Consider the following 17,658-nt stretch of genomic DNA (forward strand, 5'->3'; position numbering starts at 1 on the left):
TGTTCAAAATGGCGCCACAGAATGGCAGCCTTGGAGCTCGGTTCTGTTTTTCTGTTGCGTATTTTGAGTGTCATCTTATTTCATTATTTTATTCTGCACCGACACCACAATAAAATCCTATGTTGAACACTTGCAATAAAAGCATCTGATTCTAAAACTATTTTTTGGAATTTAGAAGCCCAATTTCTTGAAGTGTTATATAGGCATTTATTTAACAATTACAATTTAAGAACACTTTAAAAATGTCATACCCATTTTCACAAACATTAAAATGAGATAATGCATTTTGTTTTGTGGTAAATTGTACATTATTTAATACATTAAAGTTACTGAAAAATACATAAAGTAAGAGTGGAAACTATAAAATCTGCATGAATGTTGCTACACTTGAAATGTGTATAATAAACATTAACAGAGTGGGATTGTAACGTTAGACCTTTTACACAAATTCATGCAGTGTCTTCTAGAGTCGCTTTAATCAACAATGTTTTGGAATAGGTGGATGAACAGCTGGTCCTGAGATACATAGATAAAGGATATATGAGGGTTAGAAAAGGTGTTCATCAGTAAAACAGAAAAGGATTTAAAATACATGTTTAAAAGCATGTGTGGAATGATTCCATTTTAAATTGTACAATTATTTTCATATTATTTGAGCATCTTTTTTTTACAACTATTAACCATTTTCACAAAGGCGCCTCTTCATTTCACACACAACACATCAGACAACCAAAAGACTCTTAATGCTTTTTGTCACCGACTTGATCTATCAAGCCTCAGATCTGTGCTCCTCAATCCCAGTCTCGGATTTCTTGCCCTCTGTGGGTTTTTCTTATGCGAGCGGTCGAGCCTGACCGTAGCAACGCTGCGGAAATCTGACCAACTTCCAGATCGGGTTGAGTCCCGGCCTCTTAAACAGTGTAAATTTGTGTTCAGGGGAGGAAAAAGAATCCTAAGCCAAAATAAAAGGTGAGGAGCAAATCCGCTTTCCCCTGTGGCCAAAACAATCCCCCCATTCACCAGAGTCTAAATGACATTTAATTTGACTCTCCCGTTGATCTGGCCGATACCCTGAGTACGTCTTAAGACTCCTACTCCGGCCAGGTTTTAAGGGCAGGAGGAGGAGGGGGGGGTCGGGGGTCTGATGAGCCGTTACACAGCATCACCTGCATGAGCAGCACAAACACACACTCCCACAATTGGTGGAAAACATCCTGAAATCAGACCACGGATGGGAGGTCTGATTTCACAGGACACCAGGTCATGTGAGACAGGAGAGGAAATACAAATTGGGTTAACACGCAAGTCCAAGGTCTCCTGAACTCTTTCGCTCGAGGATCTCACTTGTTCAGGTTACGATGATAGTTCCGGTCTCTCGGGCGAAGCTATTCAGGTGAATCAACTTAATGTATTTAGCTACTAAAAGGCCTAATGGTATAAAACCATGCAAGAAAAAAACATCAGACAAATACAGGAAAAATATCCATGGTGGTCAGAATTTCAACAGTTAAAATAAACAGGAATATCCTCATTTTGCTTTTAACTCAAATAAAAATTACTACTATACACACTTTTTAAAAACCATAAATTATATATAAAATATATCACCCCCTTATTCGGCTTCCTTATTGGTTGGGATTTTCCTGGTTGTGTTTAAATCTATTAAGGAAATTCCTTTAATCATCCATTTAAAACATTTTTTAATTCAGTTCTGCTTGTAATCTTAGAAATACAAGCTAAGGTAGGTTTCCTTAAAATGTTTCCCCCTATTTTTCCAGTATCTGTCTCAAGCAAACTTTAGAATGTGATGAAAAGAGTCACTTTTTCTATGTTTTATTAAGCAAGAGGAGTTTCAAAACTGCTTTTTTTTTAGGACCTTCAATAACTAGGAGTCACTTTACATTTCCACGCAATTTGTACAATATTTGTAACATAACTATAAACAACAATAACTAGTTAATTTGTTTGGTGAAATAAAACATTTTCTTCTACCTGAGCCACACCTGACAGATCCCAAGTTCAAAAACATGTAGATGGAAAAGAAAATACTTAAATCTTTAGACTAAAAACAACTGCATCTAGTATACCATCGATGCTAAAGTAAAGCTCAAATTTTGTTGACGTTAATGATTGTGGCTTCTTAAGCTGGATCCAGTCAATCCGGTGACCACAGGGTTACACCAGGACATTAGTGGGGCCTCGCAGAGGAATTAGCTCATTAATGTAATGGTAACAAGATGGAATCAGCCTCCCCGGGGAGAGATATGGCAGGAGCATCTCCTCAGCTGCCTTTTTTTGTAAATCACTCAGCTTATCTGGTCGGAGGACGTGATCAATACGGCAGCGTCACTGTAAACAGATAGTGTAGCGCACTCTGGGTTGAGCGCCGGTATAGCAGCCCATTAGGTCAGACAGCCATCCAGATGATGGATTGTGATAAGTAGACAGCCGGCCAGTGTTCTTGTGTTGCATCTATTCACCATCTCCCGATGACAAAGGCTTGACTGAGCCAATTCACAAGGTTGATGTGTGACCTTTCCACCGTTTTAGAACATGGATTTTGTGACATAGAACATGTTTAAGCAAACATGAAATGAATGAAAGTGAAATATTTATTTTAATTAACCATTTCATTTGGATGCGTTCGTGTGTAAAATTTCACTTTTATCTGGAAAGTCAAGGTTAACAAGCGACACCCTGTATGACGAGTTTAGTTAGTCTTAAACCACCTCCTCAATATAGAATAAAGCTCATACTACACGCACAAATACTTATATAAACATTAACTAAAGAGCCTCTCATCCTCGAAACACAAAACAGAGATGAAAATCTAACACCATGGTTCTAGTCACTGTAAGCCAGATTGACAGTGAGACAAGATCCAGACAGACGTGAGCTTGACCCATCGTTTCTGTGGGAATCATTTACGACACGACCTCAATAGCACCTCTTTTTAATTTATTGCCCAAGTTGTTTTTTCAGCCAAAAATGCGAGACATGGAAGTGCCTTTAAGCGTATTAAAATATTTGACGGCATGCCTTTGAGTGGGTGAATTAAGATGATTTTCCTTTTGGATAAATATAGCACGTTTCAGTTGTGCAGGTAAATTTAAGCATTTAACATATAAGATTTTGAAGAAGAGTAAATAACATTATGATCAAGGTAGAGCTCTCCTTCAATTCCCTCATATTACAGTGATGGAGGACGAGGAAAGAAAAAAAAAAAATCAATACACACGTGATTCCCTTTAAAAGCCTTATAAATATAAGAAGAATTTGTCCATTAGCAGAGATTCAGAGACCAATAAATGCTAATGAATGGGAGGCCAAGGCCATTCTACTCCATTACTGAATCCCACTAGTGAGCTTCTCCCGACATTATCTACTGGCAGCGTCGGCCTCACATCTCAAAAAAAATACTCTGCACTCTAAGTGATAGATGGCAACACGTGTGCTTTTTGGGTTTCGGTACTGAGACACAACAAAAGCAAGTCGATAAACCAGATGAAATGTACTCAGCTGAAGGGCAGCCGGTTATGCATCAATATTCGTTGTGAATATTTAATAGACGGGGAATCGTATGAAGAACAACTTCCAAGAAGCTTTGATAAACACCTCGGGAACATGTACAGTAAATACATACAAGAACAAATTCAAATAATTAGCAGAAAATAAATTTTTTCCACCTTCATTTTTAGACCTTTTCATTAAATGTTTATTTGATTTAGTAACCCCAAAACAACTGTGCCTAAAATGAGAATAGAATCAGTCAAAACATTATGACCGTCTGATTAAAACCGTGGCAGCCAAAATGGAAGCTCTGGTAAAACCCAATAAGCTGTCAACACGTGTAGTGAGGTTTGCACATGTGGTTTGATGCAAGAGTCATAGATGAACACATTCAAATCGAAAGTTGAACCCAGAGGGTGTTTGTACTAACTTTTGTGGAATACGGGGAGCAGCGGCAGGAGAGGAGACGGCGGTGATGACCTGCAGGATCTGCTCCAGGGCCGAGAGGCCACCCCCCACTTGGAAGGCCACTTGGTCTGCATTGTTCTGTCAAGGGATTTAAAAAAAAAAAAAAAAAGGTTAGAAAAACAGAGGAGTATATTCAGAGGACCGAAAGCCACGGGCTGGACAGGGGATTACGTGGCTCTCACCAGGGAGGGATTCTGTCTTACACCTACAGAGGTGAGGGTTTGAAATCTGACACAAAGTGATCCCCAATGCAGTCCTGTTTAAGCTCAAAAGTGCACAACCTGACTCCGTCCCACAGAAAGTCAAGTCCTGGAAGGTAAATGTTCTGCAGGCGTGAGGACAGGGTGGTCTCAATAGATGACCATTTAAGAAACTATCTTTTGTGCAACTAAATAATATCAAATGTTTTTTGTGTGAACATAAAATTGTAAGTTTATATTTGAATGCAAGTAGTTTGGTCAGTAGATGATACTCTTCCCACAGTGGGTAAATTTAAGATGGCGCCATAAGTGTGAATTAATACATTTAGACTTGATACCCATTTAATAATTTGCGAACAAGTGCTAACACTTGGAGATCCGCTCTATAATTAACCGGGAGCCAGCCTGAGATTTTAGAATGGTAGAGATGACATACAATCCATCGTATCTAGTGACATCCTCGCCGCTGGATTTTGGACCAGATCGTGATTAATGAGTCGTCAAATACCTTGTCTTGACACAAGATCACCAAGTCAGCGGTTATTTTTAAGAAACAAAATTAATTAATTAAAAAACATAAAATAAGACACTCGTGTTTAAAATAAATATAGACGGAAATAACGTTTGTTTTTTTTGGCTTTTAACGGATATGTATCTGATGAAGTGGACGAATGCCATCCGTGACATTTGATTTCTTCAACTTAATAAGGGCAGAGTATCGGACAGAAATTTCCCATGACGGAGTAAACAAACATCCACCGGTAAGCAGAGCACGCTGGCACCGCTCACTCTGACGTAGCCAGCCTTGAAATGACAAAATTAGATTTGAAAATAAGCTAAAAAAGAATTTTCCCTATAGAGACATTTCAGTGCAAGTCAAACTTCTACGTTTAATTCAATTTAAAACAAGTTAAATGTTTGTCATTCCTGGACATGTGTGGATGGTTTAGTTTGGATATTCCTGGACTGGATGCGGGTCAGATATCTTAGGAAGAAGATCCTCATGTTTGTCCGTAGATTAACTCGGGAGGAGAAGATGCAGACGAGTAGCCTTTTTTCTTTCTTTTTTTTTCCACATGAGCACAGCTCGTCTCGCTGTCTAATGAGGTTACATGCTCCTGACGGCTGTGACGCGCTTCAAACCCAGCCTCTTCGCCGCGCTTTTGTTCTGCACATGGGAAGTTGCCAACAAGCCTGAACACATTGGGAGACAAGTGCTCTACCAAATTACAGATAAGCTCTTCTTCTGTCATCCAAGCCCGCTGCAATTTCCAGTGTAGTAACACAACATAGGCGAAGACTTTTGTTTGCAGAAAATATCATATTAATTAAAACACAAACTCTTTTTTTTTTCCAATGGTTTCAGTGAGCAACGCTTCACCCTTCTCTACTCCCTACCATCAACACACCTAGCTTAAGGCACCTTGGCTACCTAAGAAGAGACGTCTCTTTCATAGCGGCTTACCAAATGGTATTAGAGGGAGCTGGGATCTGCCCAGTCCGGACTCCTGTCTGCTGTGAAAACCAGACAGGAGTCGCCTGGCTAGTTGCTGCCTTTTCTGCTCTGCTGACAGATTTATCTGTTGTGATGACGGAACAATGCGAGAGAAAAGGATTATGTTCAAACTACCTGACATTCTATCTCCAGGTAGTGCAATGCGTGCAGTGGTCCATAGAAAACTGAACAGGCGCCACAGTGGGATCGTGGAGATGCACAGTTCACCAAAGACAGAGGCTGGTTTTTGGAAGACATTCATGTTCTTTGTACGGCTGACTTGCGAGCTAAACAAGGCAAGCAGCGAGTGATGACACTCGCGTCGACATCAATCGGTACGAGTACAATGTTTTCTTTCTCCAAGAGATGAACTACACAACTTATAAATACAGACAAATCTTAAAGCGCTTCCCCACGGAGGTTATGTGATCTTTGTGTCCGTCTGTCTGTCAGCGAAATAACCACAGAACAGATGAACATTTGAACTCTACTTATGGAAAATGTTTGGAACAAGGAACAGATGATCAGTTTGTGGTGTTTTTTTGTGGTTCCATCTGGATACAGAAAGGCTTTGAAGGATTTATCATTCACCTTTATAGCTTCTTACTGCTGCAGCTTAAGTAGACTTAAGCAAACATAATTATTCAATTGTAAGAAGCGCTTTATTTAACTCATCATTAATATTATTATTTAACTTGTTTTGTCCCTATTATTAACATTAGCAAATAGTCACCTACACAGTGGAATATAGAAATATATTAACAAGTAAGAATTTGATTTAACACTTTATGTAACACAAGTTGAGTAGCTTAATATGATTCATATATGACAATAATGAAAAAATGAATTGTGACAAAATAAGAGGGATTTCACAATGACTGAAAACAAGAAGGTAATTGGAATATGTTTAATAACATATAAAGTAGCATTTTTTCCCCTATACAAAAAGGAAAAATAAAAATTATTCTAATGGAAAAATGTAACTTAGTTGGGCTTATAAGGTGTTTCAGTGATGGGAGTTTTTTGCATCGCTTGACTATTCATGTTAAAGAAAACCATGATATTCTCTTCTGCCTGACATGTCGATGCGACAGTAATTCATCCATAAAGTGCATTCAAGTCAACGAACAAGTAACCATCGCCTGCCATAACCACTTATTAAAAGATGTTCATAGCTAATACGAACGAAGGATCCTAAATTATAGAAGACCACGACATGTATCCAATTATCATCTGAGGGTCAACCACAGCTACCCCAGATGGAAGAAAAGGCTTCAGCAGCTGGTCACTCCTGCAACAGTGTCTGCACACGAGCAGATAGACCAGATTGCACTTTGTAGTCTCCTCCCACAAGACACTTTAATTACAGGCGAGAGGAGGCCAGCTCCAGTCGCTCCACAAACAGATGGACGACAACTGTTGGAGCTGAGAGAGGGAAGGACTCGACTCTGAGAGATACACTCATCACATGATCATTTCTAATTATTGTACAACAGTTATGGAAAACATAAGAGAGACTAAACAAGCTCTTTGATCGGAGGGGACTGTAATCCACGATATACTTAGTGGATTAAACGTATAGGAATATTGTTTACAATAGAAAATATGACATTTCTGCAGAGGCAATAGGACTAAAAGTCACAACTAGCTGTGTTTATTAATTGAAATGAACCTAAGCTATACAAAAGGGCTATCTTAAGACGTTTTTATTTGTTCAGGCTTTTCCTTGATTTTCTGGAACTCCTGTTGTGTTATCAGTTTTATCTTGATCTTTAAAGTATATACTTTATTGAATATCATTTTGATTGTTTAAGCGCTTTGTGACCCTGGTCTGGAAAAGCGCTATACAAATAAAAATTACTTACTTACTTACTTACTTACTATGGTTCAAAATCTTACCCCATATACAAGAAGGTCAGCAGCTACAAACACCATTTTGCTCTCAATTATTAAAATACTCTCGATTAGGGAGCACATATTTTACAAACATATTATTTTCTGCTAATAATCAGTAATTATGGTAAACTCAAGCATCCCATGACTATAATACAGTCCTGCCAAAGAAGACGCTAAATAGGACTGAATAATTATAAATGACTGCCCATAATGCCGATATTACACAGGTTAATACATAGTTTATTTATAGCAATATATGTTACCTGATTAAGTTTATAGATTGAAATACAATTACATTTTCCAAACATAAACAACATAAACAATTGATCAATAAAGTTTTACCTTACCTTATTTCCCAGGCCCTTTTAAAACGGTTTCTGTATACAATATACTGCCAGTTCAAATGTAGTGAAACCATTAGTACTGTATATTACAAATATAGTATATTCATTTTCGAAAACTCGCATTTACAATAAAAAGAAACGTAACTATAGTGTATTCAGTTTAACCTACAAAAATATGTAATTTTAAACCTAGGATTGCCTGTAGTTTAATTTGTGTTAAAAAATGTGAAAGTGTTTTTTTTACTGTGCTAAATAGTACTTGTGAAAAGAGTTGGAAATAAAGTCGACAGTTAAGAAGCTGTAACCCTCGTCTGTGAATGTTATGCATGTTACTTTATTGTCTATAACACAGCAAGAACGGTGATTCTATTTATCAAGGACCATTAAAGGCATACAGAGGAAGGATTATTTATGGAAAGAAAGTAAAGGCCCTTCTATAAAAACATTATTTAAATAATGATTCAATACACATATAGTTGAATCAATGTTGATTCACTGGCAGAATTGGTTAATTATTTAATGCTGTGTCAAAGTTTTTTTATCTGGGATTAATGTTCCTTTAATTAATCCATAGTTTTGCAATAATAAAACAACAATTAACAAACCAAAAAAAGTGTGGCAAACTGGATGTGAAGTTTACTTTTACCTGAACAACAACCACGTCCAATGAGACTCTAAGTCTATACTGTAGCTGCAGTTGAGACAAGCGAGCTCTGACGGCTTGGCTGAGGAAACGTAAATACAGTCCGAGCTTCTGACGGTTAATTGGCCGTCATACATGCCGCTCTCTGGACAGGCTTTAATTGAAAGCAGTGGTAAACACTTTGGACAATATGTAAATACCAGACCTTAATAGTGAGGCGAAGTAAAAACAGCACGACATGTTGGCTCAATTAAACTTCTCAATCATTCCAAAAATAGCAAAAATCAAGTTTGACACAAAATAAACCATTAAAGGCCACAGTGGGAGAGACACGCTGGGGTCAGAATACAGGGAGGGGGGGTGAGACCCAAACAGCGATGCGGGAGGGGGGGGGGGGGGTGTTGGGTGTTGTCTAAGGAATTAGCAGAGAAAGTGGAGACTGAATCAGATATGGGGGAGAAAAACAAATCTCTAGGTGAGTCAATGACATGAGAGATGCTTGTTAGGTCAAATAATCTAAACGGTCTCGACTTGAAGTGACTCGGGGGCCAGACGGCCACGCTGACGGAGACTCTATTTATTTGACTTTGTCCAGGGATTAGAGGGGAAAGTGTTCCCTTGACTACCTCGTTTGCCAATCATGACTGTGTGGAGCCTTGAGTGGATGTTTCTGTCAGAGGGTGATGGACTAGAACTTGACGCGATGGATTGACGCTGGTAAAAAAAAAAAAAAAAAAAAAGGGGGTGTGGGTGGGGGGGGGGGGGGTTAAAAAAAAAACAGAGGTGAAAGACAAAGCTAAAGAATAGCCTCGCTGCCCATGACACCGCTGTTGAATCAAGCTCATCTCCTGTGGCCTACTGACCTCTGACCTCCTATTCAGAGCCCTCCGAGCTGAGGGGAGGAGACACGGTGTAGTGACAGCTTGTGGGGCTACTCGCATCCCACCGGTGTCCTCCTCTCTCCTTACACGAATATTTGCCACCCAGTGCAGCCACCTCTTTCTTAAAAGTCTCCAGGGAAATTCGGTAATAGCCTCTCCCAGCCCTTCCCCTTTGTCACTGATGGGATTCAATAATCTTTCAATCCCTTTACGCACAACACACACACACACATGCGCGCGCGCAGGAATATTACAGCGTCGAGGATAACAACTTGGCAGCAAATTTATGGCTCATTACAGAAAGTGGGCTGTATATTCTCATCATCATAAACACGTTGGCAGGTGTTATAATTTCACCCCTCACTCTCAGGTTGACAGAAGTTCAGCAGAGAAGAAATAACGAATGAAACACTTTTGAGAAGCAGTTTCAAAACAAATTTAGTCTATATATTTACTGTACACTTGACTGAATCCTAATCAACAAACCTCGTCCGGCACTGGAGCTGGAGAAGCCGCATTAACACAATGCTCGCGCTCGTGCTGGGAAACGACTATATTGGTACCATGTGCTCAATGAAAACACCGTTAATCTGGTCTTCATTAGCCAATAACCAAAGGCAAGTTGCATTGGAGTAAGTGATACTCTGCATTGGGAGGGCGAGACAGACGGATCGGCAGCCAAACACAACTCATCGCTGGCCAGACATGCCAGAGGGCTGTCATGACCTGAGCAGCCAGAAAAACAAAAGACCAGAGGAGTTTTCAAGTCATAAGAATTCAAGTGGAATTTCATCTGTACATGTAAACAAAAAGGAAGTCGATGTCGATAACGCTGGTGGATTTAAAGGAGTGGACGAGTTTACCTGTTTTTCCAAGATGCGAGAGATTTGTCCCAAAGTTCGGTCGAGACTAGAGATCTTGTTGTTGGCCGACTGTCCGCTGTCTTGTCCCTGTAGCTGCTTCAACAGGTCCTTCACGAGACGCTGCAGCCTGGATATAAGAAACACTTATTAACACTAGCCCGTATGTGTATATGTAAATATCTCTTCTAAAAGGCGTCAAAGATGAGAATTATCGAGACATTTCGCCCATAATAAAAATCTGAAATCACATTTTCCTTCGTTTAATTTTTTTGATTAGAAAAAAACTGATTATATTTACATATACTTCATATACTACTATATATTTCAAAATAAAATATGGCATGTGCACACAAACATTAGTAAATGATGCTGGGTAAAATATTAAAATTCAGCATAATGTAGAAACGTATATATATTAAATTTTAACAAATATATATATATATATATATAGACATATATATTATTTTATCTAAGTTTTAGGTCCAATAACTTAGATATTCAGACACTAGGCTTCCATGCATCAACTCATCTTCTAACACTTATGGTAATATGAGAAATAATAAAATAATTATGGTTATATGGTATCTTTTCAGTTAGACATCAGGAGCAGCAGTTCTACAGCGAGTCTCTCCAATATGATAAAGCTCCTCACTGGTCAAATGCCAAAAAGATTCCTAGAGAGGCCCTAGTCTTTACAGGTAAATACATCTTTAGCATAAAGCACTTGCTTAGCTAGGCAAAAGTAGAAACGCCATTTTGATATAATTTACATTTTTGGATTTGTTTGAATTTACACTTATTATTGAATAATATCTTAGCTGCCTATTTCCTCATTGACATCATATATTGTCTTATGTTTTCTTCAAAAATGAAATGATTATCTCGAGAGTCAGACACATTTATTCTTCGAATCTATTGGTTTAAACCCTTTTTTTTGTACCATCTATTTTTTTTCCGAAAAGGAAACTTGAAAATGAAAACATAAAAATGAATATTATTCTAATCACAACTTACTTGGCCTTGTAAGGTGAATCAGGGACAGGAGTTTTTGCGTCGCTCGACAATTCATATTCCTTCGCCCTGCAGAAAAGAAAAAAAAATGTTATTTTATTCTTCAGTTTGAGGAACAACAACAGTGTGAACTTTCCAGCCGAGCGTGCTCTTGACCTAAGACTCCTCAATGAAACCCCCTTCTCAGAGACCATGCATAAATAAATCTGTCAAATAAAGCACTTTTTAGAGTCTGACCTTTTTTCCTCAAGGTTTTCGGGGAAGTGCGTCTCTGAGGCATTCGTTCACCGGTCAGACTCTCAAGGAAAGACAACTTGTCTATATTTGTGGGCGTGTAAGTGTTTTTCTATCCGTCAATCAGGCTTTACCAGACATGATAAGTCACTATTGATCAGCCTTAGATATGGAGTCTTCCGGTCAACCATCTGCTCACTGATAGGATCAAACACTTCCTGGAAGACGACAGGTGAACTTGTCCAACCTGTCCTATCTTTGACCCGAGGACAATCAACTGAAGTCATCGATCACTTACTGGCAAACCAGGTCCTGGGGCGTTTCTATAGTCAAAACAACAGTTTGCATTTATCATCTTTTTAATCAAGACTAAACTTTTACTCGTTTTCTTAATTTGATCAATAAATACATCAATTGATTTACCTTGTAGCCAATGTTTACAAATATACATTTAAAAGAGATGCCGTTTCTTTTCAGACAAATTACAAACAGTTCGGTCGTATTTGTAATTTTTAAAATGGTAGATGTTTGTAGGATTGTTTCGAAATTGTATCCCCAGATTACATTTCCTAAGGGGCCACATTTTTGTACATTTACCATCTACTGTGACTATTCAGAGGAGCCATCAAGTTCAAAGAAAGAAGATGAGATGAAGAAAATTGTCCACAATATGACAGGAGAAAAAAAACATATATATTAGCAAAATAGACAAAATTGAACAAAAGATGAACGTATTAAAAGTAAATCCAAATATTTAATTTGAGTTAATGTATTTTATTGAGATGTTTAAATAAAATTGACAACATTTTGACTAAATTTTTTTTTATTTTAATGCTAAAGAAAAATATATAAAATAAAAAATATAAATGGAAGAAAAATAAGGTCTACTACAGGGAGCTTTAACGATGGGCAGCGGGTCACCTTGACCCAGAGAATACACAAGGGATACCACAAGCACATTTGCTTTTGGGCCATCGGGTCACCTTGACCCAAAGAAAACACAGGGGTGAAAAATGTAATGGAAAAGCCATTATTAGACAAACTGTGAAATTGTTGTGAAAGATTTCTGTCATTAGTTGAATGGTTTTTCCGACTTAATCATAAACCAAATGTTTTCACTGTGGGACGAATAAAGAAATATTTTATCTTATGATAGAGTAACAAAAAGATAACTATAATTAATCGTAAAATTAAAAGTTTACGAGATTATCAATCTAGTCATTTTATTATATTTTATTTGGTATTTTTATTACTGCATGTGACTACATCACAATGAGATCTTCATGAAATTTTAAAAAAATCAACAAACCATTTTATTTTATTGTGTAATGAGGACCTCACTATGACAGGAACTGAAAGCCTCACGATTACTTTCTAAATGATTTAACCGACCCCAACATATGCAGATAAAACTCCAACCACATTGGGCTTCACGCTGACCAAAGACAACCTCTCACGGTTTACAGACACCCTGCAGTGTTGCAATAAAATGGTTCATTTCCACCCTTTGCTGAAGCCACTCACGTTTATGTTTACTGTTGGAGGGGCTCTGTGTTATTTATGGCCTTTTAAAGCCGCGCTGCCTTTGAGTGCTGGTCCCAGCAGGGCTGGTGAAGGAGTGACAGTGAACAGAGGCAGATCATGTTGTCACTTTCTCAATACCAGCCAGACCAGCACTGCGAAAAAAGCAGCAGCAGCACCGAGGATAAAGCGCCGTGAAGTGTGAACTTTCTAGTGTGAAGTCAAACATATCTTTGACAAATGACTGAAAATGTGAATGTTTATCCAATAAAATACTTCATAGAAAACACCTCACTTTACTTCTCCAACGAGTCAAGGTATTAAACATAAGTAAGCATTGATAAATAAATTGTGAGTAAAATACACCAATGTACAAAAAAAGAAATGTCAAGTTGAAAGAAAAACAAGATAATGAGAATACATTTTCTTGAAAAGGTGATATCATTTTAAAGAATAAAAAACATAGTTTAAAGTAAATGATTCACCAGATAATACATCGTTATTGAGTTTTATTTTTGTGATGATATACCATGTATTTTAAAAAAGCAATAAATAACTACAACAAAAGATCCATATTCAAAGTTAAAAAAACAACAACTTAAAGAAATGTATAAAATAAGATTTGACAGTTTTATTTATACTAATGCCTTTGTATCCTGAATATTAAACCCTGGTAAAAAAAAAAAATACTCAACAAAATCTTTGCCTTTAAATGAATCCCCATTGATCCCATTGATAATCAATATAAAAAATAGATAAGAAATAGAGAATTTTCTATCAAAAGATAGAGAGAGTTAAGAGAGTTCAAAAGACAGTAAAACTAATTACCTGGAGTCCATTCGGGCTCTGAGCTTCTTCGCCTTCTTCCGGGCCTTTTGTCTCTCTTCCCCATCCTTGGTGCTCTCGGACGAGACGGAGCTGTCGATCAGAATGTCCACAATGTACTTCTTCAAGGAGAGATGTTCCTGAAATGAGAGATTAAAGATATTCATTTCAGTTCAGCAAAATGATTAAGTTCTCAAAGTTCAATAAAAAAGACACCTGTTCCAATTTCTTCCATATTCTTATGACTTAAAGTTACATAGAAGTCATACCTCGACACAATAAAGACTCGGGGAACACAGATTTTGACTTAAATTACATTTTTGGTGTGTACTAAAATACATCCAGAACCGTCTAATATGAGATCAATGCAATTCTATCCATCCATATAAACTCAATAAAAAGTCATAATAAAATCCTTCTATTATAAATATTCTAATAAAGGGTGAATACACAGTCAAAGGAAAGGAAAGAAGGTCCATCTTTTTGAATCTCTATCAGGTGTGTGTGATCTTCACCTGCTTCTATCACATTGTTACGGCATAATTAGCTCCCACGCAATCTTTAGAAGCCCCCGAAGGGCTTGAGGGCAAGAGGTGTTGCTTGTTAGTTGATTCTCATAGACGATACTTCCACCCCGAGAAAGGGAAATGTAACCCAATTTAAAGAACATGATGCATGGGCAAGAAAGCAATTACCCAATTACGCTGTCATCCAGCACCCCAGAAGGGAGGATGACCTCACAGATCGAGGTTTTCATTCAGCAGTCGGACTAAAAAAGTCGGGTGCTTCAGCCCTTGGTGATAAGTGTCTCATTCAGTGTCGAGACACCTGCTGCCTGAATAGAAATGCTTGCCGACACAGGTGTCGATAACAAAGATGACCGGGAATTGTAGAGGGAAATAACATGCAACTTAGTGAGTCTGATTTTTACCACTTCATTATCAATGTCAGACTATTTAAAAAACAATCCCTTAAGCACCTATGTGTGAAATATAGGTTCTATTTTTGATAAACGTCAAAACAGATATTAATTAATCATACACAGAAATGCATTCCATGCACCAATATATGACGAGTGGCACCAAAAAAGGAAGCTAATATTTGGTATGAAATTGCTTAAGTATAAGCAATACCAAATCTGAATTTAGAGAACGTGTTTACACACAGATGCATGTGCTTTCATTCAAACACATTTTTAATTATTTGCAAGAAAAATGATTTCAGAAACAAAAACTTTTATGTATTTTAATATTACGTTTTTTCCGCCAGATTTTAATTCAACATAATTAAGTTTTAGAACCGTAAGTACATAATATGTGTTTTTTAAATGTTAAATTTAAAATGATATACAATTAAATTATTTGGTAATTTGCAGTTAACAGACATAACTGATAACTATCTGCAAGTAAAATGTTTTTTGTTTTTTTTCTTAATAAATGGAACGACCATCAACAGTTTAGAACACATTATTAACACTATTATAACTACTATGTTGAGCTCAAGCTATGAAAAAAACATGCATATAAAAATAAATCTATAAAAACAAAGAAATGAGACAGATGTGAATAATAAAAGATGACAAAAGAGAGTAAATTAAGGTTAAGGGAGATTTTAAAAAGTAAAAAAAAAAATTGTGCTGAAAGATTTCTCTGTGAACGTTTTAAAAACAGGGGCGCATTGATAGTGAAAAGGCCGCATGTGACCCCAGTCTTTTGTTGAGGGGGCGGGTGGGTTATGATATAAAAGTCAACTAAAGTTTTAGAACCATATAGGCACATGGGGTGTTGAGTAATACGCGGTAAACAGGTACAAGTGAAAAGATGTGTATAATCTGCACATCTTTTGAAAACCAAAAAATCATCTAAAAACATGAATCCTATAATGAAAAAAAAACAAAAATTGTGTGCGACAACACAAACATGACAGAGACAGATGTGATGAGTGTGTTGTAGACAGTTGGAGCGCAGACAGACAGACAGGTGTCCACCAGTAGACCATTGTAACAAAGTGGTAAAGACCGTGGCCTCGGGCTCAGCGATCACACAATACCGCATATTGCCTGTGGCGGGAGTAAGATGATCCTGCTCCAAACACTGGCCCCTTTCTCCGACACAATCGGGCCCTATCAGAGATCTCAAAGAGCGACTACATAAATTCAATGGTATATGTTCGTCCCGCAGCGTCGCTTTTGTCACGTTCAAAAGTCTGAGTGGCGGTAAACAATCAGCTAAATCTCTTGCAGCCTGACAGCCGCGGACCGTAACCATCGCTTAAGTGCTCGTACCTGGTCGTGACACAAGCGGTCGCACAAAATGAATCCAACACCTCACTGAAAGTATTTTTTGCATCCCCTTTACAGCTTGGGTGCAATGTGTTGAGTGTCAGACTTCAACAGCAAGGGATAGGGGGGGGGAGACCGGCTTCAGCTGGCACTCTGGATATTTCATCAGTGTTCTCAATATTTGGCAGCTTTAACAAGACCTTTAGGACTATTCAGTTCCTCAGGGGGAGCTGGTTTTTGCAGCCTGGTGATCCCTCTGCTGGCAGAGATGGGCTCGCTCGTACACTGATCTCAGTGTGACCGCAGAGCTTGTAAACTATGATTTTGAGCTGCGACGCTTAAAGGGGATCAGAAAATAGAGAAGCAAACCACTGTTTTATGAAAACACAAGAGAGTGATTAGAAAAGAAAGCTTCTGGTCTGTTTTTTTAAACTAGCGGGTTTATCCCGATATTCTGAAATGACAGAGAGGCAAAGAGAATTAATGATTTATGAAAACGGAATTTTGTTGCAGAGAAAACACTTAATATTAACAACAATTACGTTGCGACTTTAATTAATTAATATAGGATTTTATTTTCCTTTGTATATTAGGAACAGTTTTCAACATGTTTAATTGACATTTTCAATAATAATAATAATAAGAGGATATATTGCTATTTGTTAAAATTCTGTAATCTGAGTTTACGATTTAGTAAGCCTGTATGGCTTCTCACCAAAACTACTCACACAAACAACTGTGTTCAGTACAATCAAATCAGTAAAATAAACTCTTTTGACCAAAAGTATTTTCAATGTTCCTTCTACATTAAAAGAATAGGTCACCAACGCTGTTGGTGTCTGCAAGGATCAATTCAACTACAGTGTTTCTCTCTCCATCCCAGCCAGTCAGAGAAGGAGGCAGTTGACATGTAGTCTGGTTCTGCTCGAGGTTTCTGCCTGTTACAAGGACAATTTTTCTCAACACTGCCGCCAAAAGTTTGCTCATTGTGATTTGCTGGGAGCAGATTTTCACTTTCTTATAAAGTGTTATTTGAGCTGTAAAATATCTTGAGATAACTTTTTCATAATTTGATACATTGAATAAAATGTAATTACCACTAATGGCAACAGTCAGGCAAATTGTAAAAAAAATTAAAATAAGAGTGGTCCCAACACAGCTCTGATTAAAAAATAGTATTTTTATTTAACCCTTGTGCAGCTTCTAGGTCAAAGTGACACGGGGTTCAATTAAAAAAATGTAAAATGTTTGAAAATAAAATATAGCACGTGTGGCCCCCTGACTTTCAAATGATGGAACTGATGAATACAAATCAACATTGTTACTATTGTTGTAATCTTTCATTGAGGAAGTTTGTATCAAGCAGGTTTGGGTAGTACTACAGACTACAGCGTGCCCTTAAAGGAGCCCTTAGTCATAAAAAGGTTGCGACGACTGGTGCAAAGGTTTCTAGAAAAGACTAGAGGACTCTTCATCTCTCACTACT

General features: G+C 37.7%; 1 protein-coding gene across 3 annotated transcripts in view; it reads right to left on the reverse strand.

Moving 5' to 3' along the window:
• The window catches only part of scaper (S-phase cyclin A-associated protein in the ER), a 58,242-nt gene that overhangs the window by 20,821 nt on the left and 19,763 nt on the right, over nucleotides 1-17,658 (reverse strand). For all 3 annotated transcript variants that reach the window (XM_087797611.1, XM_087797609.1, XM_087797610.1), the window contains 4 exons: nucleotides 13,895-14,031; nucleotides 11,315-11,380; nucleotides 10,301-10,427; nucleotides 3,941-4,056 (listed from right to left, as the gene is read on the reverse strand). In XM_087797611.1, coding sequence (XP_087653737.1) covers nucleotides 3,941-4,056; nucleotides 10,301-10,427; nucleotides 11,315-11,380; nucleotides 13,895-14,031 — 446 coding nt within the window. The remainder of the gene's footprint in view (nucleotides 1-3,940; nucleotides 4,057-10,300; nucleotides 10,428-11,314; nucleotides 11,381-13,894; nucleotides 14,032-17,658) is intronic.

The sequence above is a fragment of the Callionymus lyra genome, chromosome 8 (assembly GCF_982586985.1).
Source record: "Callionymus lyra chromosome 8, fCalLyr1.hap1.1, whole genome shotgun sequence".
Taxonomy (NCBI): Eukaryota; Metazoa; Chordata; class Actinopteri; order Syngnathiformes; family Callionymidae; genus Callionymus; species Callionymus lyra.